The sequence below is a fragment of the Crotalus tigris genome, unplaced genomic scaffold (genome assembly GCF_016545835.1).
Source record: "Crotalus tigris isolate CLP2741 ecotype Arizona unplaced genomic scaffold, ASM1654583v1 scf7180000017744.3724543626:3957646, whole genome shotgun sequence".
NCBI classification, from domain to species: Eukaryota; Metazoa; Chordata; class Lepidosauria; order Squamata; family Viperidae; genus Crotalus; species Crotalus tigris.
Window position 1 is genome coordinate 122,363 of NW_024096611.1, and position 23,908 is coordinate 146,270.

General features: G+C 39.2%; 1 protein-coding gene across 1 annotated transcript in view; it reads left to right on the forward strand.

Moving 5' to 3' along the window:
* CTR9 (CTR9 homolog, Paf1/RNA polymerase II complex component) overlaps nt 1-23,908 on the forward strand; it is a 29,584-nt gene that overhangs the window by 2,724 nt on the left and 2,952 nt on the right. Inside the window, exons 4-24 of the mRNA XM_039340301.1 lie at nt 1,012-1,129; nt 1,868-1,957; nt 3,300-3,448; nt 4,853-4,960; nt 5,637-5,744; nt 5,844-6,080; nt 6,504-6,593; nt 6,682-6,810; nt 6,965-7,148; nt 8,913-9,001; nt 9,421-9,606; nt 11,157-11,244; nt 11,335-11,483; nt 12,631-12,747; nt 13,439-13,584; nt 16,297-16,368; nt 17,307-17,442; nt 17,879-18,022; nt 21,331-21,485; nt 22,212-22,308; nt 23,731-23,843. Coding sequence (XP_039196235.1) covers nt 1,012-1,129; nt 1,868-1,957; nt 3,300-3,448; nt 4,853-4,960; nt 5,637-5,744; nt 5,844-6,080; nt 6,504-6,593; nt 6,682-6,810; nt 6,965-7,148; nt 8,913-9,001; nt 9,421-9,606; nt 11,157-11,244; nt 11,335-11,483; nt 12,631-12,747; nt 13,439-13,584; nt 16,297-16,368; nt 17,307-17,442; nt 17,879-18,022; nt 21,331-21,485; nt 22,212-22,308; nt 23,731-23,843 — 2,705 coding nt within the window. The remainder of the gene's footprint in view (nt 1-1,011; nt 1,130-1,867; nt 1,958-3,299; nt 3,449-4,852; nt 4,961-5,636; nt 5,745-5,843; nt 6,081-6,503; nt 6,594-6,681; nt 6,811-6,964; nt 7,149-8,912; nt 9,002-9,420; nt 9,607-11,156; nt 11,245-11,334; nt 11,484-12,630; nt 12,748-13,438; nt 13,585-16,296; nt 16,369-17,306; nt 17,443-17,878; nt 18,023-21,330; nt 21,486-22,211; nt 22,309-23,730; nt 23,844-23,908) is intronic.

The window sequence follows — 23,908 nt, forward strand, 5'->3', positions numbered from 1 at the left end:
GGATATAGCACACTGAAATAATCTCTCTTGAAGATGAGAGTTTTTCTACTATGTTTCAATTTTCTTTACAAAGATTATTAATGCAGGATATGATTACATTCAAATAACAAGCTAGGTCACATTGTTCGGTTTATTGTGGTGTCCAAAACTGGAGCTTTCACAGGCTTGATAAAATTTAGATAGAGATGGAAGGCCATTTTCATGCTGGGAATGAAAGAAGGAGCCTAGAAATAACAATTTTCTATTTAGTGACAAGAACTTCTTGCTGAAGTGAAGGCACCTAGTTCTGGCAATCTCGTTTCCCACTGTTATGCAAAAAGTTCAATGTCTCTCCATTGGACCATGGGTCAATACATAGAATTAGCGAGTTCCAACTTCAATTGTACCTTCAGCTGTGGAAGTCTCTGGGTGATTTTGAGCCAATTACTTTCTCTCAGTCTATTAATGTTATAGGGTTGTGTCAACAAAATATTGAAGGAGAGAGCCAACATTAACTTGTGGAGGAAACCTAGGGTATAAATCAAAGATGAACAAAAATAAGTCAGAGATGTATATTCATACACTATATTGGAGAAATAGTAATAGAGCAAATGGATAACATTTATTCTCTGAGTTCCTCAAACATTTTTTCAGTAACAAAAAAAGGTATGAGTGATGTAAAAATACAAAGCATCAGAAAAAAAAATTAGATCAAGAATTTATTGCCATTACAAACAAGAGCTTTTAAAATCTCTACTAGCTGAAAAAATTACGTTTAGCATGCTGCTGAAAAAGTAGAAGAGGCTCTGGGTATTATATAAAGGATTTTTGCCTGTTGGACACTGTATTGTCTATCATTTGCTATAGAAAAGAAGTGGATGTAAAAGGAGGAGGATAAGGAAACATTTGAAGCAATTTGGTAACACTTCAAAATAATGAATGTAGGGGCAAAGTGATTTTGAAACTCCATCAGCATGGTTTGTAGTCATTTCTCCTAGAAATAAAAAATAAGATAATTTCCTGCTTTTGTAGAATCACTTATTAGGAAGAGCCTGTTTCTGCCTTCTGGAGGGTGATAAGATGGATCAAGCAGATGCACAGTTTCATTTTGTACTCAATCAGTCTCCCAATAATATTCCAGCCCTTCTTGGTGAGTCAGTTGTATTTTGTCTTCTGAGAAATAAATGCAGTTTAACAATGTTGAGCCCAGCAGTCCTAAGAGATTGTGATCTGTGGGATATACAAGGGAAATCTGTTTCATCTTGGCATATGGCTTTTCCTGCTGCAGAATCCTGAAGTCCAAAATAAGTCCTCTTTTTTTTGTTAGAAATTATAGTTTATTACTCATTTTGGACCTTGAAAGTAAAGTAGTAAATAAAAGACCCAGGTACCCAGGTAATGACTTATCTAGCTTAGATTTTTAATTGAAATGGGTGGTTTTCCTACAATTAAAAAATAAAAAAGCAACACTACCTCCCTCTCCAGTACTTAGAGCTTGGCATCACCACATGCAGAATGGGGTCACGACATGCTGCAAACTCTGATTCAGCCTTCTTGTTGAAAGAAATTGTGAGACTCAGAGACTCGTTTAAGATGGTAAAAGTAGGGGAGAGTTCAACAACCAGTTACGGTTTTTTTCTGGCCTTGTGCTATTAATAAATCTAGCGATTTTGAAATGCATCTGCTGCACAACTAATACAAGCAGGATGTTGCCAGTTGGATTAGAGGGAAATGGGGACATGCTTGTCAGTTGTGTTTTTTACACCAACTTTTCAGGGAATGACTGTATTATTCTTTTAATATACTTGCTGCTAGTAAATTGTGAACTCCTGATGTCTATCACAAACTTTAGAGATATTTATCACCTTTTATTGCATCTTTCTAATAGGTAAAGCATGCATTTCGTTCAACAAGAAGGATTACCGGGGTGCTCTTGCCTATTATAAAAAAGCCCTGCGAACTAATCCTGGCTGCCCAGGTAAGAAGCAAAGCATGCACAGTAAAAAGGTAATGGTTAAGGCAGGGGTCTTCAAACTTGGCCCTTTTATGACTTGTGGACTTCAACTCCAGGCACGCTGGCTGAAGAATTCTGGGAGTTGAAGTCCACAAGTCATAAAAGGGCCAAGTTTGAAGACCCCTGGGTTAAGGTTTCACTTGCTCAGTTAGTTGTGTCTTACTCTTAGGGGGCAGTGCTCATCTCCATTTCCTAGCCAAGGGACCCAGTGTTGTCCAAAGACACTTCTGTGGTCCTGTGGCTGTTAGACTGAATACAGAGGTACACAGAATGGTGTTACCTTCCTACCAAAGTGGTACCTATTTATCTACTTGCATTTGCATGCTTTTGAACTGCAACTCTTATTGAAAACTCAGCATTTTATATAACAGTGATTTGGGATTGAGACAGTGACTGCCCCAAGGTCATTCAGCTGGTGTCCTTGACTTAAGAAAAGAATAGAATCTGTGTTTCTCTGCTTCCTGCCCAGCAACCACTACGTATTGGCTACTTGGGGAATTTTTATCTTTTTTAGAAAATATTTCTGAATCTGCAGCCTTCCTAAAATAGCAGCTTTTGGTGAATCCAACAGAGATTATTACCAGAACCGGGAGCTGCTCTGTGGTTCAGATTTTAGTCATCACTCATGAAAATTACAGAGCTGAAATTAAAAAAAAAATGTGGATTTTTGTTAGGGCTATACAGTGCTTTAAATTTGATCTACCCAAAATGCCTCTGAATGTATGGGGGTATAAATGTCTTCAACAGCTTAAAGCACATGTGCCCTTTCCTAAATTCATGCACTATCCAGAGGAAGATAATTGTGGGTATTTTAGACCTGTGTTTTTGAAACGTGTGTTGGAAACTGAACCAGAAGTACCGCACCACTAATCTTTACAGTTTAAATGAGGATTTTGGAGTAGCTCATCTAATTAAGAGTTTTGTATTCTCTGGAGTTCACTTGATAGGACTTCACATGCATAAATGCTATTTATGCAAATGAACATAAGAACTCTTGAGGAAATATGCCTACTATTGTGTGCAAAGTACTTCAGAGTCATAAGTAAGTCAATCTTTAAGAAGGGAATATAAATGACAATGCCAGCACAATGTAATGATCGAGTTGTTGGGCTGACTTTGGGAAGACTCAGTTTCAAACCCTCCCCCCAACCCATCAAAGCCCATTGAGTGACTTTGGACCTTTTGTTCTTTCATCCCTACCTATCTCACAGAGATGAGGGACTGCTACGTAGGTCACCATGTTTCATGAAAGAAATATAATTCATATAAATAAACATTGGAAGTGTGTAATGTTTTTATCTCCTAGCTGAGGTTCGACTGGGCATGGGCCATTGCTTTGTAAAGCTGAGTAAGCTAGAGAAAGCTCGCCTGGCATTCAGCAGGGCGCTGGAACTCAATTCCAAATGCGTGGGGGCTTTAGTTGGATTGGCTGTTCTGGAACTAAATAACAAAGAGGTGAGTAAGTTCAATGTAAAATGGTAGTATCCCAAGACCCTGTGATGCTATAGTCCAGTGGTTCTCAATCTGTGGGTCGGGACCCCATTTGGGGTCGAACGACCATTTCACGGGGGTCACCAAACAACGCAGTCCGCCATTTTTTTCCCCTTTTCCTTAGCTGTGCTACTCCCTTTTATTCTATTGGCTTTTGAAAGCCAATAGAATAGACTCTCTTGAATAGAGTCTAATTCTATTGGCTTTCAAAAGCCAATAGGAATTGTCCAGGCTGTCTCTGCCCTGCTGAGCCTGCCAAAAGTCCCATTCTGCAAACGGTGCTGCTGCACCAGATGAGTAGTCCTCGACTTACGGCCGGTTTGGGGGTTGCAGCATTAAAAAGGTTGAGAACCACTGCTATAGTCAGTTTTTTGGGTGGCAACCATAGACATTTCACAATTTGAAATAAAAATCTGATTCTTTCTTTCCTTAACAAATGTTTAGCTCCTTTAATTTTGAAAAAAAAAACACAATTACTGAATAAGTCATTTAAAATAGAAGTAATGGAACCAGAAAAGGCCTGATGGTTTTATACAGATTGCTAGTATATGTTTAAACATCTGCATATTTGTGATGTTGCAGCAGTTTATCTTAGACTGGCTTTTCTATCAGCATCACAGGAACACAGAGGAATGAATGTAGTCACACAGATTTTGTTCCATAGGCTTGAAATAGAGTACCAACTAAAGTTAAGTCTGTTAACCTATAAATTTTGATGGTTATAAAATAATCAGGTCAGGCTTGCTAACATTTACTAATAAAAGCACAGCTCAAGCTCAGAAAATGGCTCCCAAGTTCATGTTAGCTTGTTTATTTTTAAAACAATACCAGCAAAAGCCATTACCTAGCAACATGGTTTAATATGACAAAGATTACCGTATATTCCGGCGTATAAGACGACTCGGCGTATAAGACGACCCCCGACTTCAGCGCCGATTTTAATGCTTGCAAAAGTCGTCTTATACGCCGGAAAATACGGTAATTGCATTGCACTTAATCCTGGACTTGTGCACTCCTCTGTCCACTATCACAGCCGTAAAAAATCAACTTTTTCCATTTAAATCACATACTGCTGTTCTTGGCTCTGAAGGCATATTTCTCATATGGCAGAGTTTTCTTATTTTTTTTAGCTGTTATTCTTCTAATTGATATACCATTATCAGTCTAACCTCATTCATCTTCATAGCATATTTGTGAAACAAGCTGTTTTTTCTGCTGGGAATGGCACCCATCCACATGGGCGGTCAAGCTTGTAGCCAGGATTCTGAAACCAATTTTAAAAATCACAGACCTTGAATTTTTAAAGACAATGGCTAGGAAGTTAACATGCATTTCAATATGAATAACAACTATCAATATTCCTTTCAGGCGGATTCCATCAAAAATGGTGTCCAGTTACTCTCTAGAGCTTACACAATTGATCCTAGTAACCCTATGGTATTAAATCACTTGGCAAATCACTTCTTCTTTAAAAAGGTAAGACAACAAGGGTGTGTTTTGAGTTATGCTGCTAGCTGAATTTTTTCCGGCTGTTTCATAACATCAAACTAATTGGCAATATAAAGTAAGTCTCATGGTAAAGATTCTGATTTTTTCAAATAAGAATAGATAAGAATAATTATGTTTCAGTGTTGCATTTTAACTTTTATAAAGTAAGCCATTCAGAATTGCCTAAAGTCAATCTTATTTTTCATTATTCCAGTTGTGGAATGGAATTGCAGAGAAAGAGGGAGGGGAGGGAGGAGAGAAAGAGAGAGGAGACTTTAAGGGTTAGGGATGTAAAGGCAGCATTATCTTCAGCAAATTATAAATTAATGCACTTGTAACAAATGGGCAATCTAAGATTTTTAAGAGTTTGAATTTCAGTCTATACCGTAAACCATGAGTGTCCAACCTTTTGGCTTGCCTGGGCCACATTGAGTGAAGAGGAGTTTTTCTTAAGACTACATATAAAATATATAATTAATGTATATATCAAACTTCCTTTATATTTTATATTTTTATTATATCTTGTGTGGCATTACTAACTGTCCAGGGCCACATGTGACCCATGGGCTGTGAGTTGGACACATCTGTGTTACACTACTGTACTATATTATACTGTACAATACGATAAGAACATTATTATGATAGTCTTATTTTCTTTATACAGGATTATGGTAAGGTCCAACATTTGGCACTTCATGCTTTTCACAATACAGAAGTAGAAGCAATGCAGGCAGAGAGTTGCTACCAGCTGGCCAGATCTTTTCACGTTCAGGTATATTATGCCTTACCTACCTTTCTTTCTGCTTTGCAATCTTATTTTCCTAAGAGTTTTCCAAGTTTTAATGCCTTTTCTTCCTTATCCTTTTATTAGGAAGATTATGATCAAGCTTTCCAATATTACTACCAAGCCACACAGTTTGCCTCTTCATCTTTTGTACTGCCATTTTTTGGGCTGGGTCAAATGTACATTTACCGAGGAGACAAAGAAAATGCCTCACAATGCTTTGAAAAAGTTTTGAAAGCCTACCCTAACAATTATGAGACCATGAAAATCCTTGGATCTCTCTATGCTGCTTCAGAAGATCAAGACAAACGAGATATTGCAAAGGTACAGTAAGCCTCAAGAGATAAGAGTAAAATTATAATCCATCACTCTTTTGCTTTAGGGTGAAACCATCAAGCGCAGTGACAGTTATTTTTGAGAAATGCATGTACAATTGATATTTAATTAGTATTGCCTGTAGACTTGGTACATATTAGGAGGGATTTTCCTGTCATGGTTAAATTCGGGGGTATTTGGAATTTGTTTTTAAAAAGGAAACATTTGCTTAGAAGCCGCAAATGCTACATTACTTGCAAAAGTGATTATAGAATGCTAGATTTTAGAGACGGCATACAATTCTTAACGTAGGACTATTCATTTAACAACTGTTCAAAATTACAACAGCCTCAGAAGAGTATTTACTATGTGGCACTTTTCAGGGAAATTTTAAATCAATTATATAAAGTAACGAGTTGCCTTTTTTTATAGGGTCATTTAAAAAAGGTGACAGAACAGTATCCAGATGATGTGGAAGCTTGGATTGAGCTAGCCCAAATCCTTGAGCAGACAGATATACAGGTATATAAAAGGTGGGTTAAAGTACACTTGTTTCATGCTGAACAATTACACATTGCACTAAATCCGTCCACTGTCTCTAAATGTATAGGGTGCGCTTTCAGCCTATGGCACGGCAACACGAATACTTCAGGAAAAAGTACAAGCTGATGTTCCCCCAGAAATTTTAAATAATGTGGGCGCTCTCCACTTCAGACTTGGAAACTTGGGAGAAGCAAAGGTATGAATCTCAACTTTCCAACCACTATTACTGTTTGTATGCAATATGTTTATAACTTGGCTGTGTGTGTAAATATGTGTGTGCCTATGTGTATGTATAATGTATGTACACATGTGTATAAATGCACACATTTTTTTCTTATACTTGCATTTAGAAATATTTTTTGGCATCTCTGGATAGAGCTAAAGCAGAAGCTGAACACGATGAACATTACTACAATGCAATTTCAGTGACAACATCATACAACTTAGCCAGATTATATGAAGCAATGTGTGAATTTCATGAAGCAGAGAAACTCTACAAAAACATCCTAAGGGAACATCCAAATTATGTTGATTGTAAGAAACCTTGTTGCAATCTTTAAATTGAAAATAGCTGCATGTGTTTATCTTCAAACTGTTATAAACTATATTATCTCACGGATCTGTGCATTGAGTTATCCAAAATAATTTATCCACTAGTTTTCCTTTAGTTCCTATATCATAGGGTAGGGTAGGATCCCACTGCCTTGAAGCAAATAGTGGGATGTTACAAAGCCACTGCTTGACCGAACAGCCTTGGATAATTTCTGGCCAATCTCATGTGTCTCTTTTAAGAAAGGTTGTAGAGAAGGTGGTTGGGGTGTAGTGCCAGAGGTTCCTGGAATAAGCATTTTCAGGCTGGCTTTTGTTCTGAGTATAGTGCTAAGATGGCAGTGAGTGCACTTTTGAATGACCTCTGGAATGGGAATGGTACAGCTGTGATGGCCCTGCATGATCTGTGCATTTCAATACCACCAATCACAGTGCCCTTTTATAATGGCTCCAAGAGGTAGAGAATGAGGGGTGTGGTGGTTCTCCTTTCTCCATGGTCAGTTCCAATCAGTGTTAATAAGAGGTAAAGTATCAAGCCAAAAATTCCTGCTTGCAGGAGCTTTATAGTCTCACTATTTATCAGCTACGTGAAACCGTTGGATAAGCTTACTCAGTGGCATAGTATCTTGTATCATCAATATGTTGATAATATCCAACAGCTCGGACAATATTGGAAGAAGGAATCTTTGCCTACACTGCAGGAATGGTTTTTTAAAGTGTCTAATTTGGCGGAAATGGCAAAGATTTCGGCTTTTTTAAAGCAACAAACGCAAGAGAAATTTCTTGCTGTTTGGGATAAATGGATAAAATTTATACAGTTTAAAATGGATATTAAAAAATATTATATAGCTTTTTCTTAATTTTTATTCTTATATATATATATATATATATATTTTAAAATATAATTTTTCTAATTGTTTTTTTAATTAAGCCTATATTCTGCTCTGGGAAGCTCGGGGGGGGAAGGGTGGGTGCTTGGGGGAGGTTGGGGAAGGGAGGGTTTCTTGTGTAATGTTTAGTTTTTTCTTTGTATATGTTTTTTGTCTTTGTATGGTTTTGTTTTTTTCCTTTTTTGTAAAATTTATAAAACTTTTAATAAAAAAAAAAAATATCCAACAGCTCAACATTTGGCTGACCACATGATGCTGAAAAGTTCTGCTGTAGGGCCTGGAGGCTTTAGGATCTGGATGGAAAGGAACTGGCTTAGACTTGATGCTAGCAAGATTTTTAAAAAATAGATTAATAAAATTTAGAAAGTCAGGAAAATGATCACATATGCTGCCATAGCCAGTAAAACACTGCCATTATAAGCCAAAGTCCCACAATTTCCCCCTCTTTAAATCCAAATATGCAAAGCATGTGCAGTTGTTTTAAAAGATAAATCTAATAGAAAACTGCAAAGATCGCATTGTTGTTTGATATCTTTATAGTCTCACTTATGTGAGCTTCTGAAGCTTCCTGTGTTTGACTTGAGTAGCATTAGGAAGACTTGCTGCTATAACAGATGGGCGTTCTATTGTTCCTTTTAATTTGACATCTAAGTGACTAGCATCATTGTGTGATCCTTTCTAACCTCTAATATAGCTGATGGATGGCACTATAATTAATCTGTTCTTATTTTGTCCCAATGTAGTGCAGTAGTAATATCGCAAAAGTCTTGATAGAGCAAATATGCATCATTCAGAGCGCTTATTGAACAAGGTAGTGAGTTCTGGAAATGATAATTAAAATTTGTCCCTCTTTATTTAGGCTATCTGCGCTTAGGAGCTATGGCTAGAGATAAAGGAAACTTTTATGAAGCTTCTGACTGGTTTAAAGAAGCACTTCAAATCAATCAGGTTAGTAAGAATTTGCCATCATCTAGAAAGCAATTTTATAGCTGAGGCCATGCATTCTAAAGGTTTTCTATGGCCAGTTAACAAATCATTGTTAACTATTTTTTTAAACAAAGATCATATAACCTAATAAAAATACATTACTTCATTGCTGGCTTTGAAATGTATTTTTGTATGAGTACTGGTAGTTGGGAATGTCTCTCAGAATACTATCAGCATCTATTGTGGAATTTTCTCTCCTTAAACTTTCCCAAAGTTTGAATTTTAGCTTTTTCAAAGTTTGAATTTTAGCAAAGTTCGCTAAAATTCTTAAAGCTTTTATGGGGTGCCCCTTGGAGTTAGGAGAGGTGGATCTTTTTGAACTATTACTATTTCTTATTATATGTTAAGTTGAGTTTTAGTATATTGGAATATTATTTCAGGACCATCCTGATGCTTGGTCCCTGATTGGCAACCTTCACCTGGCCAAGCAAGAATGGGGTCCAGGACAGAAGAAATTTGAACGAATATTGAAACAACCATCAACACAGAATGACACTTACTCTATGTTGGCCTTGGGCAATGTCTGGTTGCAGACTCTACACCAACCCACCAGAGACCGAGAGAAGGTAAACACTCTGCATGTTTACATTGTCTTTTTTGCAGCACTGCATTTTGTCTAATCCTGATTTTCAAATCTACAAACTTCTGGAAGAATGGATTTCCTTCCTCCAGCCTTCCTAAATAGGAGAGAGGAAGTCTCCATGCTAAAATGGAATTTTTCTTACATAATATACAATTACAGGTTGATCTTATCAATCACCCCTTACTCTTTATGTAGTATGAATTTTTATGGTACTCTTGAACAACAATAGGGAGTTAAGACTTTTAATGAAACTGGCCTAAAATGGAAATCTTAAAAGAAATGAGAGCATAGAGCAGTGGTTCTCAACCTTTTTAATGCCGCAACCCCTAACTGGTCTTAAGTCGAGGACTACCCAACCGGTTGTAAGTCGAGGACTATCCAACCGGTCGTAAGTCGAGGACTTTCCCTGCCCGGGAGCGCCACGCATGCGTGGTGCCGCTTCCTGCGCCAGCCAAGGTGTAGCTGGCAAGCGGCAGAGACGGAGCAGGCCAACCACTGGCTGGGCCACCAGCTGGGCCAGCCCAAGGGAGGTAAGGCACCCGCCGGGCCCCACGCGCGCCGGCAACCCTCCCTGCGCCCGCCGGCCTCCCACCCCTGGCCCTCTTTTACTTACATTTTTAGTAGTTGCTCAGCAGGGAGAGGTGGAAACTTCCAGACAGCTCGCCTTCGCTGCAGACAACTTGCAGCACCGTTTGCAGAATGGAACTTTTGGCGGGCTCAGCAGGGCAGAGACAGCCTGGACAATTCCTATTGGCTTTTGAAAGCCAATAGAATTAACTGTATTCAAAAGAGTCTATTCTATTGGCTTTCAAAAGCCAATAGAATAAAAGGGAGTAGCATAGCTAAGGAAAAGGGGAAAAAATGGCAGACTGCATTGTTTGGCGACCCCCGTGAAATGGTCGTTCGATCCCAAATGGGGTCGCGACCCACAGGTTGAGAACCGCTGGCATAGAGAGTTCTTCTCCCTCTTTTACATTAGCTTTATATTGATTGTGGGATCCATGAATTTGTTTTAATATATTTTAACATTTCTTAAGGGTACAGAAAAGTTATTAAAACATTTTAATAAATATTGTGAATACATCTAGTCCTCAACTTATAACTAGCACAGGGACCAGAATTTCCATTGCTGAGCAAGGCAGTTAAAGCGAGTGAGTTCTGCATGATTTTACCACCTTTTCTGCCATAGTTGTTAAGCAAATCGGTGGGGTTGTTAAGTGAGTCACACGGTCATTGAGCAAGTCCGACTTCCCCTATTGACTTACCTTGTCAGAAGCCGGCTGGGAAGGTCACAAATGATGATCACATGACCCTGGGATGCTGCAATTTGTTGTAAATACATGCTAATTGGCCAGGCGGCCAAATTTTGATCACGTGGCTGTGGGGATGCTGCGACAGTCGTTAAGGGCAGGGACCACTTGTAAATCATTCTCTTCAATGCCGCTGTAGCTTGGAAAGGTCACTAAACAAATGGTTATAAGTTGAGGACTACCTGAGTTCATTTTCTTGAGAGTTCACATCTCCCTTTTGTAGGAGAAACGTCACCAAGATCGTGCCCTTGCCATCTACAAACAGGTCCTCCGGAATGACCCCAAGAATTTGTATGCTGCTAATGGCATAGGTAGTAAGATTTCTTGTCTCAAGTTTTCTTTCTGCGTTGGCATTTTGCAATGACTTTGCACAGATCGGGAAATTGGATTTTCCTTTTTAGGAGCTGTGCTGGCACACAAAGGATATTTCCGTGAGGCCCGTGACGTTTTTGCCCAAGTGAGAGAGGCAACCGCAGATATCAGTGATGTGTGGCTTAATCTTGCACACATTTATGTGGAGCAGAAGCAGTACATCAGTGCTGTGCAGATGGTAATCCTTAACAAATACCTTGACTTAGGACATGTTTCTTGTAAACTCTGAAGTAAGAATTTCAAGCTGAGTCTTTTCTGGAAGGAGGATTTTTACAGCTTTGTTGGCATGATCATGTAATGTTGGGCTAAGTTGGATCATTCCATGAATGTTTTCAGTACCTTTTGCTTTTCTTTAAAAAAAAAAAATTACATTTGAATTGTGCTGGGTAATGGATATATTCACAGGACTGAATCAGTGGTGCTGGTTTTCTCTTTATAGGCAATCCTAGCATGGGATCTTTTCACCAGTGGTTATTGCATATATTAAATAGCCTAGGTTCCCATTGTAATAAAGAATTGGAGAAGGATTGCTATAATTGAGATACATAATTGGCAGACTGAGTGGTCTGCTAATCAATAGTTAATGCCCAGAAGAAAGCCATAACTATTAAATAGCCAGATCTTATTTTTAAGATTGCACGCTGAAAGAGAGAATTAAAAAGGACAAAGCTTCCCCATGGATCTGAAAATGGATGAAAAATAAACCATGAGGTTACAGATAACATGCTGGCAAACTTTTGATATGCCATACGTGATAGAGTTTGTATAATCATGTATCATAGAAATTTATATACTGTACTTTCCGGCGTATAAGACGACTTTCGCAAGTGTTAAAATCGGCACCCAAGTCGGGGGTCGTCTTACACGCCGAGTTGTCTTATACGCCAGAAATTACAGTAGTTTCCGGCGTATAAGACGATTTTCTAGGCATGCGACTCGGCGCCAAAGATGGGGGTCTTATATGCTGGGTCACCTTATACGCCAGAATATACGGTACATGTGTTGGGCTTCCAAGCTGACTGCATGGAAAAGGAAACTCATGTTTTCTTTCCAGCCATCTTAGTGGAATGTATTGCTAAGACATTGGATTTTTTGTGCTGCCGTGTTGGCTATAAAGAGGGAGCTTTGCTCTCTTCTGCAACCTATGTAGAAATGCAGCCTGTTGTAGAAGGTTCTTGGAAGTTACTAGGAGACCTTTGCAAACTCATTTACAAAGCTGTGTTCACCGTTGCCTTCGGACTGCGATGGAATTTTGTCTGAAACACTGTAAAAGTTGGCAATTTAAACAGTAATTCTTTAAATGTTTATTCTTTTCCCCACCATAGTATGAAAATTGTCTCAGAAAATTCTATAAACACCAGAACACAGAAGTACTGCTGTATTTGGCCCGCGCTCTCTTCAAATGTGGTAAATTACAAGAATGCAAACAAACATTGCTAAAGGTAGGAAACGTTTCTAATATTTACCAAAATGATTTATCAATAATAATTGTTCTTATTGATGAAGGTTATATATCCTAGGATCATATACAGTCACAGTTATTACAATAGCATAAAATACAATAAAACAGCCCATGTTGGAAAAAAGTAAGCTAAGTAGAATAAAACTTCTATAGTAAGAAAAAAATAATTAGTCCCAAATATCACCCTGACGCAATATAGAGCAAGGGTTCCAAAACTATGAGGTGTGCCTCCCTGAGGGAGGTGCAGAGACCAGGGAGGTGTGAAGAACCTTTTAGTTGCTTTTTAAAAATAAATCTACCTTTTTCAAACTTTCATTGTATTGTTTCAACTGTTCGTTTATGTTCATTTTGTATTTGGATATTTTTAGGGAAGGCGTGTACATTAAGATAGGGCTAAAGGGAGGTGTGATGGCAAAAAGTTTAGGAACCCCTGCTATATAGAGAATCATCATCACAAATCAAAATCACAAATTATAGGTACTGTAGAAGATAAAAAGGCATAAAATGCCGCTGATGAATAAGCATACTTCATAGGCTCTCGAGGCTCCTCTGACTTGTGGAAGGCCATTACTGAGAGAGCCAGACTGGCTTCGTAGGTATGTTGTAACAACAGCTTCTGCTTTCTGGTTGGTTCACATTGGTTTAATTTTAAATTAAATTTGAATTCTCAGGCAAGACATGTAGCACCCAGCGATACAGTCCTTATGTTCAATGTTGCTCTTGTGCTGCAAAGGCTAGCTACTTCTGTCCTGAAAGATGAAAAAAGTAACCTGAAGGAAGTACTAAATGCCGTGAAAGAACTGGAGCTAGCTCACAGGTAAAGAGATACAATCTTTATTAAAACGGGATGCCGCCGTGCCTCAGGATGTGAAAACGGGTTGCCACTGTGGCGCAGGATGTGAAAACAACACCGCGCCTCGGGGCGTGGAAACGATGCTGCCGCGCCTCAGGGCGCGAAAACAGGAGGCCACCGCAACGCAGGATGTGAAAAGGTGCTGCGCCACGCAAGAATGGGGCAGGGATAGTGTGTATCATGTGGGCGCTAGTTGCAGCCCATTTGAATTGCGCATGTGCTCGCGGCCCGGTGCGCGCGCATGTAAAATGCTTCCCGCTCCCTTTCCCTCCGGTCCGCCAACCGAGAAAAGTTGGTGACCTCTGATCTAGAGGCAAGATTAAAGCTGTTAAGTTTATTACAGAATAATAATATATTTCATAAGCTTTGTCTCATAGCTTTTAGACTTTGTTTCTGGGAATGGATGTGTAAAATCCTTAGCATTACCCCACCTAGAAAGCTAATGGGCTAAATAAATCCTACAGGAATGGAAAGGGAAGGTAGCTACCCATGCTGCTTGAGTTACTTTGTTCTACAAGCAATCAATCGGAACCACTTACAATCTATTCTTATTCTTATATGCTTGAGTCAATCCTTGACTGATGACCATCATTGGAACTGGAATTTCTATTGTTAGGCCAGTGTGGTTGTAAATTGAATCATCGCACGATTGGACCCAGTTTTATTGTCATTTTCACCCTGGTCATTAAGATGATCAGCATTGTAATTAAGTGGATCGTGTGGTTATTAAACGAATCCATCTTCCCGAATTGACTTTGCTTGTCAGAAGCAAAAGAAGTTTCCATCTTATGATTGCGTAATCATAAGATGCTGTAACTGTCGTAAATGCGAGCCAGTTGCCAAGCATCCAAATTGTGATCATGTGACTGGAAGACAGGTGTCAAACTTGCCGCATCACGTGATGTTTCACGACGTATCGTGACTTTTTTTTTTGCATTGCCAGCGCTGGGGTGGGTGCAGCCTCTGTATGATGCAACCGGCCCATGGACCGCCAGTTTGACACCCCTGGGTTAGCATATAAGAATAAGAATAGATTGTAAGTCACTTTTTCGAAGACTGTTGTAACTTCAAACTGTTGTTAAATGAACAATTGTTAAACAAATTGTTAAACTGTTGTTAAACGAACAGTTGTAAGTTGAGGACTAACTCTATTGCTGTGGTCCTCAAAAGCTAGTTGGTGGATAGAAATAAAGGTTCAGGGACATATGAGTAGTACATGTGAAAATTTTCAGCAGAGTCTAAAAATCCAGAAAGTCAGAAGATGAGAGCTTCAGAATTGGATGCTCTATCCCAGTGATGGCGAACCTTTTAGAGATTGAGTGCCCAAACTGCAACGCAAAACCCACTTATTTATCGCCGGGTGCCAGGTGGGCGTGGTCCACTGGGTGGGCAAGGCTGTGGTGGTCATGGCAGACTGGGTGGGTGTGGCCAAGGTGGGCATGGTCACCTCGATGTTGCTCGTAGGGAGGGATGCCTGTGGAGGCCGGGCAGGGTTGGGGGAGATCCAGGGGGTCTCTGGCAGATGGGGCAGTGGGCAGGTGGCTCGTCCTGCAGGGTGAGGCGAGGCAGGGTGGGGGTGCCCTTGTCGCAGGACAAGGTGAGGCAGGGGCCGAGGCGGCTGCTGCCTGACATCAGCAGCCCCCTCACACAGAGACCAGCAAGTGCATGGGGGCCGACAATGTCCGTCAGCAGCCATAGCCTGCCGGCCCCTCGACCAGCGCACTCTGGGGCTCTGCAGCCCACCGTCAGCAGTTCAGAGAAGCTGCCTCTGAGCTGGATGGCCAGCCGACAGCAGAGGAGGCGATGCAGTGGGTCATGCCCAGGAAAAGGAGACCATGTGAGGCCAGGAGGGATGGGATGGGGGGAGGGAAACCAGCCATGCTGGGATGCATCTGGCCACATGGGACCTTGGCAAGTTAGCAGGTGGCTGGTTGAAGAGGGGCAGTTGCCATCTCGGGGGCATGGCACATGTGTCCACAGAGAGGGCTCTGAGTGCTGCCTCTGGGATGCGTGCCATAGGTTCGCCACCACTGCTGTAGCCTGCAAGCATTACTACCTGTTGTAATATACAAAATGGGGCCAGGGGAGAGGGGGAATATTCAAGCAGAAGCAGAATGTGACCCTTTCAAAAGGGTGTTTTTTAAACTGGACACCTATTCTTAAAATTAAATCTATTTTACTTAATGTATTGAGGCAGGCTATTATTTTCTCAGTTTTATATAATACATTGCCTTATATTTTGGGATGTTCACCTCTGTCAGATAACTTTCTTTTATCTCAGGAGTTTCTTTTGTACGAGATATCCCTAGAATAATCCATTCAGCAAGTTCTGAGACAGATTCTTCTGTCTTGAGCCATCTGCAAGATGATTCAGTTGCACTTTCAAATGATGCAATTCAAACTCATTGGAGAAGTAGAAATTGTTTTGTTGATTTTTATGAGAGGCTATTGGCAATTAAAATACGTTGAGAGTACTTTCTATTCTAGGAACTGAAAGAGCAGTTTAATGGGGAGATAAAGATGGAGAGTGGGATGTGACATTAAAAAGCAATATCTTAATTTTGACATCTCTAGTTTATGACAAAATATGTACCATTTTTAACAAAAATACACCTGGGAAAAAAGATTATTTTGGAAAAATTTTAAGATATTTCTACTTTTCTGTTTCTCATTTAGATACTTCAGTTACTTGAGTAAAGTGGGAGATAAAATGAGATTTGATTTGGCACTTGCTGCAACCGAAGCCAGGTAAAAAAATGTAACCAGTACTTACAAGAATCAGTTCTTTATGAAATAAGGTATTTGACCTGCAGGTTTCAGTTTAGTACAAACATTTAAGGTTAATTATGCACATCTGTAGCTTAAGCCCACAAAGAAAAGGAGATTCAATTTAATAGGAGATAATGTTGACCATATGTGGCAGGTATTAATGCCTACTCTTGGGGAAGTGGTATTTTCTGTGTATTATAATGGTTTTTGTATTTTTTATTATTAGTTCTAGCAGAATTTTCCAAATATTGTCATATACATACCCCTTTTGAAATAATTGTACAGTGTATCCTAGATTTTCTGTAAGCTATATTTCTCTGAGGATTCTCTTTAATGAAGAAAAGCTGCTTTTGTCTTCTGGATTGAAAGACTTAAAAGACTTACCGGTAGCTTTTTTACTGCCTAATTAAGTAGGTGTCAGACAAAAAGTAGTTTGAAACAAGCGTTGGCAGGCAGGTTGTCCATGAAAGCTAAAACTGATGCTTAGTTTTATTGGAATAAAAGCATGTCAGAAATTCTAAATTCTAAATATAAAAGGTTCATATGATAAAGCTCAATACACAAAGCAATGAAAATCAGATATTTGTTATGTATTGGGGCTCAAAGCAATGTAACTCAATTAGTTGGATAAATAATTGATCTTTTCTAGGGCAGAGCAATTTGAGGTGCCAGGCTACTGCTTTAAAAAGTGATTTGATTGTTAGAAATAAAAATCCTCTAGGAAATTTAGCAGTAAATTCCCAGCTGCATTGATCTGGTTTTCTTTACAACAGACACGTTTACTACAGTCTGGTTGCTAACTACTAGCATTCACGAGTCCGTTGTTCTTGAAAGGTTTTGATTTGGCCAGTGGCATGTAATGTGTTTTTCCATCGTTATTTCTACTTTTGTCTGCAAATTTAACCCCAACCTTGTAGGCAGTGTTCGGATCTGCTGAGCCAAGCTCAATATCACGTAGCTCGGGCTCGCAAGCAGGATGAAGAAGAACGGGAGCTGCGAGCAAAACAAGAGCAAGAAAAAGAACTGCTGCGTCAGAAGTTACTCAAAGAACAGGTACTTTATTTCTTATACCGCTAAAACAGAGCTGGGATCACTTTGTCTGCTGAGCTATGGGTTATGATGCTACAACAAAGTGCATTGTAGATGTACGTACGATGAACAAATGTAAAATGTAAATGGGTAAAACAAATTTGGAAGGTGGTTTACTTTTAGGCTGCAAATGAGGAAGAATGAAGGGAATGAAAGTTGAGATGCCTCATCCAGTCTGTAACCTAGAAACATCTTGCTTATTTCCACTTGTATATTAACAGTATTGCTACATGCACTGAGTTCTCTTCATATTACTGTTTCAGAGCACACTATTTAAAGGCAGACACCGTTTCGTTGTGGTCTTCGATACTTCGCTTTTTCAAAAAAATAACCAAAATATTGGAATGGTGCTTCACATAAAACTACAATATAACTGGTTTCCTTGTTGACACTTTTCCAGGAAGAAAAACGTCTCAGGGAAATAGAAGAACAGAAGAAACTTTTGGAACAAAGAGCGCAATATGTGGAGAAGACCAAGAATATTCTCATGTTCACAGGAGAGGTTGAAGGCTCAAAAGAGAAAAAGCGTAGTGGAGCTGGCCGGGTAAATAAAAATAAAAGTTTTGTGAATTGTTGTTAAATGGCCATGTATTGCTAAAACTCTCTTGTCTGTTTGTAATATTAATTGAGTGAAATGGTTCATTACAGGGCAGCAGTTTTTCAATTACGGTACCTCAACAGGGCAAACTTAAAGAATGCATTCAATCTGGGACTCATTGCTCCTGTGTAATGGAAATTTCAAAGATCTGCACACCAGTTTTATTCACTAAGTTGTGGCTGCTGAAATATCACCACAGTTAGCCATGGTCACATGATTGTGATTTCCAACTAGTTTTCCCTGAAACCTGTAGGTTGTGTGTACAAAGGAAGATGGGAAGGGCATATTCCCATGTCTTTCCTGTCTCCCTCTGGTCTCTACACCCAATTGGCTGGTGGCAGGGCCTGACTGCTGACTGGAAATTGGCTGCTTTGGAACCAAAGGCAAAAACTGAAATTTCTTTTAAGAGTGGTGAGTAGCGAGGGAAGGACAAAGGAGTAATTCAGATCCTGTCCTGTCCTGTTCGTGTTGGAGGCACAGTTTAAGGCACTTCTGGCTTGAAAGGATTAGCCAGTGGCATCACCATTGCCCGGGTGACACCCATGGGGGCTTTCATGTCCTCATCAAGGAGCTAGAGCAAGTAATGGGTGCTCACCCCCACTGCGCAGCAGGTCTCGAACGTAGACTTGCTAACTTCCAAACCCAGCATCCTTATGTGAGCCACCATGCTCCAAGAGTAATTTGGATGCCTGCTGCCAAGTAGGGCTGACTATGAGGCTGCTGATGGTCGATGGGTAAGCTCTTTTCCTCCTCAAGGGAGGCTTTGGGGACACACCAGGAAAGGGAGTAGAGGTGCAGGTTTCCTTGTCCATAGTTCCCTTTTTCCCCTTTGCTCTTAGCAGAGTGGCAGGCAGTTCCACAGGTCAGCCAAGATGATGTGGGCTTCACCTGGGCTCTGCTGAGGGTTATGAGGGAAGAGAAAACAGTGCCAGCCTGTATTTTGTATTGAAAGAAAAATCAGCCAATGGATCATGAGTAGCTTATAAAGCTATAGATAGCAAATGCTGAATTTAGTTAAGACTGAAAATGTATTAACATAAGAGACATTTCGACCAGTTTTGTACTGATTTTGATACATGCCGGTAGACATTTCTTTTAAGCCTTATTTTGTTAAATATAAAAAGAGGCAGTTTTTTTAAAAAAAACAAAAAATAGAAAGTAACAATCTTGTCTGTTTTGGCTCTTTGGTACTTCTACACCTCTGTTTAATGCCCTACAAAGTTGTTGTTTGTCATTGATTACCTCATTTTTATTTCCATTGCATCATTTGAAAGGTCTTCTTCAAGTATTCTGTCATTCAGCAAACTTTTCATTGTTCTCTATTAACTTTTATGGTTGGTTTGTCGTCATGGTATTAGCAAATTCTGTTTCTACTCACTTAAAAATTAGATTTTCTCTTTCTCTGTAATATTGTTATTGCTTGCCTGTATAAATTATTCAACTTTTTCTTTTGTTTTACAAATTTCCCCCCTCTTGGCCTTTTCTCTGCTTTAGAATTCTTTTATCCTGCAGTTATTTGTAGTATCCAGCTGAGTCCTCCTTTAGTCCCTCTTACCCATTTTAATGATAATCTAATCAATTTTGTGAGAAATCTGTTATCAGTTGCAAACATACTCCCCTCATTTTCACCCTTAGGCCCTTGAACATTAGAAAACCCTGGCTGAGATCAGTTTTGTGGTTTATGTGGTGAGATAATTAAACCCTTTTTAAAAAGCCTTTTCTATGAAGTAAAGTTGTCTAATAGAGTCCATGTCTGAATCCTCCCTTAACTTTTCATAATTATGTTAGAAGATCTTTACCAAAGGGTGAAGCTCTAATCAGATGGCTGATCCAATTAGAAAACCCAACAAACACAAAGTGTTACAGAGAGCTATGAGAAGACGGACTTGTGATATAGCTGATTGATGGTTGAAGTCTTCTGATTTCTTACCCTAAAATCAAATCTTTTTATACTCAGAATTTTCAGACTGCCAGCATCTCTTCTTCTGAGTCATCCAACATTTCTGGGTCTTGACTGATCCTAAATCTTTAGCCTATGTCTTATGCTAATTATCTCCTTCATGTGTCCCTCTGACAATAATCAGACACATTATTGTCAAATCTGGACTCCTCTTAAGGCCTTTCTCTTTGATTTATTAGTTTGGTCAACTACCTCTCCAAGCATCTATTGAAGACATGTGAAACTTGCGACATCACGATGTATCGGGACTGTTTTGCCATTGCCAGCCATGGGATGGGTGCGGCTTCCACATGATGCATCTGGCCCGCGGGCCGGCAGTTTGACACCCCTGATCTATTGCATCCAAATAATACAATGTGTCTTTTCTGCTCCCTCAAAATGATACATCATGTTCCTTGCCTCCTTGAAAAACATGTTTAGAAAGCCTAACTCCTTAATTCCATCTGTGTGAATGTTTACCAGTTCTTTTCCATGCAGATCAATTCACACCATTTCCTTTGCTATTAAAATGGTAATCAGAACGATCATTAACATCAGATCTCTGAGAGAATAGGAGAAAGTAGGCTGAAGTCTAGCAGTATTAATTTACACTTTTATAATACATTCTCAAAACACACTTCATTTTAATTTTGTATTAGTATAATTTAGTGTTGTATGATCTTATTATTTGATCTCCCGTATTCATAGTCTCTACATGTTTAGATTCTCACATATTTTCTGATAGCTCTCTGTATGAAATTATTAGCATCTTCGTCTAATTATCCTATGCTTTATTCCATTTGATTACCACATAATTTACCTGATTTCTTGTATTCTATGCCTTTTGGCTTTTTTTTTTTTTTGAGAATCTCTTAAAATAGGTCTTTACAACATTTCTAATAAAAGCAGCAACTTTTTTAAAGTCTAGATTCCACAGTTCTCTATATTTAATTTTAGCATGCTAGTATTTCATGTCTTTCCATCACTTTTATTTTTGAGGTGCTCTTACTTACTTAACTGGTGGATGTTAGTTTTAGTTAGCAAAAGTAGTCTTAGAAGATTAGAGACCAATTGGATTATTCTACTATTCTTTTTTTTTAGTTTGTGATTTATGTTAATCTGTGTTTGCGTAATGTGTATCCTAAGAGTAGCAATTCTGAAAGTAAGGATAAAAATTCCATTAGTTAAGTGTGAGATTTTCTAATTATGTATCCTTTTAAACTAGAGTGTAAGTCACTTCCAAAATGGTTGGTTAAGGAGAGGATTTTCATCTAAAAATAACGATGTACACTGTGGCTTATGATTTTTGTGACAGCGTTCCAGAAAAACTGGAGAATTTGATGAGTTTGTCAATGATGACAGCGACGAAGACCTTCCAATATCCAGAAAGAAAAAGAGGAGGAAGGGCAGTGGCAGTGAACAAGATGGCGAAGAAGAGGACGGAGAGAAGAAAAAGAAGAAGCGACGAAGGTGAAATCCTTTGGAGGGAAATGAGAGGGTGTACATACTGGATTTGATAAACACATAGGGAAGTTTGATTCCTTTTTTCCATTACTGCTCTAACCTGCTTGCCGCCTGATTCCGTCCACTGCTTAACACTCAGAAAAGAGCAGCTTTTGATAACGGGGAACCAAAGAAGTCTTGATGTATACTCATAGAAATATTCAGAGCCTAACCATGGCATCTGAACTGCAGTTACTGGCATTATTATGAACTAATGTTTACAAGTATCCTTGTTTTTGCTATTGTAGATGTGTAAATACAAGCTTTTTAATTGTTGTTTTATGTTTTAAAAAAAATCATTTGAAATCATTTCAAGAATTAGATCTGTAGTGAGCTTTTTTTAAAAACATGAGACCAATGATGATTGGTCTCATTACGTTTCTCTATATTGGGTAGGCAACCTTGGCTCTTTTATGACTCGTGGACTTCAACTCCCAGAATTCCTGAGCCAGCGTGGCTGGCTCAGGAATTCTGGGAGTTGAAGTCCACGAGTCATAAAAGAGTCAAGGTTGCCTACCCCTGCTCTATATTGTTAAGTACTTGTAATGTAAAGTTCCTGGAACTATTAATGAAAGTGTTTATGTAAGAAAAAGCAAAGAATCTATAGGGTTTTTTTTTTTCTTTTTAGAGATCTGACCAGGCCACACTGTTTACAGAACTTTGTTGATTGTTTGGGTGTGTGTTTTTTTCAAGACCTCAAAGAGCAGATGGTGATACTGATGATGATGAAAATGAGACCGGACCCAGACAGAAGAAGCGTCGCCCAGCCAAAACTGAGAAGAGAAGAATGGTGCGATTTATAACTATTTCATTAAGTGCTAATTTGGGTCTAATTGAAAATCTTTAGTTTAAGATTGCCTGGCTGAATCTCCTATAACAGGGGTCCCCAACCCCTGGTCCATGGACCGGTACCGGGCCACGGTATGCCACGAAGCGGTTCGCACAAACAAGCAAAGCCCCATCCCCGGGATGCAGGCAGCACATAAAACCACGCTCCCTCCAGTCCGCGGAAAAACCTCTCTCGATGGAACTGTTTTGGGGACCTCTGTCCTAGAAAGCACTGGAAGTACTCATCCTTGCCTGCACATAGCATTGTGTTACTTATTTCTATTTGAACTAAACTGAAGACTCTGAAGCATCTTAGCGTGGACCTTAGCTACAGGTTCCCCACCTTTTCTGGGCTAATGAACATATGTGTAGCGTTGAGAACCTGTTATAAAGGGGCTGATTCACAAAATGGCTTCAGTGGGAGATGCAGTGCAGTTCTAAAACCCTGATTTACTAAAATGAGGTCTGCAACCCCCTTGAGCCTCTTTGTTTCTTTGCTTACCTTTATCAGATAGGTAGACACAGTTCTCTCAGAGCATTTGCATCCCCGATCATTTGTAGTTTCCAACCAAGGTTCAGGAAATTCTTCTTCCTTGTCTAGATCAAATTTAAACTGACAGAATGAAGCCATCTTTTTGGCTTTGTCGTTGGCCAAAAATAAGTCATTATCAGTACATGCTTCTGGGAGTAGCCAGCGTACCAGCAGATGGGCCAGGCTCTGTGTCTCACATAGCGTGTTGTTACCCGCTGAGAGCCTCCACTTGAGCTTTTACATTAAGACACTCCAATTCTCAACCTATTCAGGGTCCTTCAAGTAGTATAAGGGAGGGCAGATCCTTCAGCCATATCTTCCTTTAATGTTATTCCCTTGTTCGATGGTCTCCTTCCTCCATCTTTTAATTAATTAAAATTAATTTAGTTAATTTAATTTAAATTAATTTAGAAATGAAGCTATGGAAGATTGGAGTTTATTTCTTCCAGAATTAACAGCTTTTGGTTCTTGTTCTGTTTTTTTAATTTAAAACATTTTTAGTACAAAATGTCAAGGAGGTGGTAGTGAGATATTTATGTGTATTCTGGCACCTCCAGGCTCACAGCATATAATAACCTCCTTTGTTATGACAGAGTTTTTTGAAAGTTTAACAGCGTTTCTCCATAGTTTTTTAGTTCAGTCTTTAGCCATTGGAAATAGCCTATGGGGTCGGCTGTAATTTAATAAGACAGGGATAGAAAGAAATGTGTAGCCACCTTATAGCTAAATTGTATTACTTTTCTACCATAAGCATCGGTAATAGGAATATTTAATAGTGTGTTTTTTTAAAAAATAAAAGAGCTGAAAGTCAATTTTCTTTACAAGTTCTATCACTTTTTTTCCTAATTCTAGTCCAAGCCAGAACGCTTGCCTCTTTCAATGAAGGGAAAAATCAAATCTAAAGCCATCATTTCATCAAGCGATGACTCATCTGATGAAGATAAACTCAAAATTGCTGATGATGGGTATGTATTTCCCCCCCCTTCTGAAGTAATAGTGATGGATTTATTCTGATAAAAATGAAGTTACA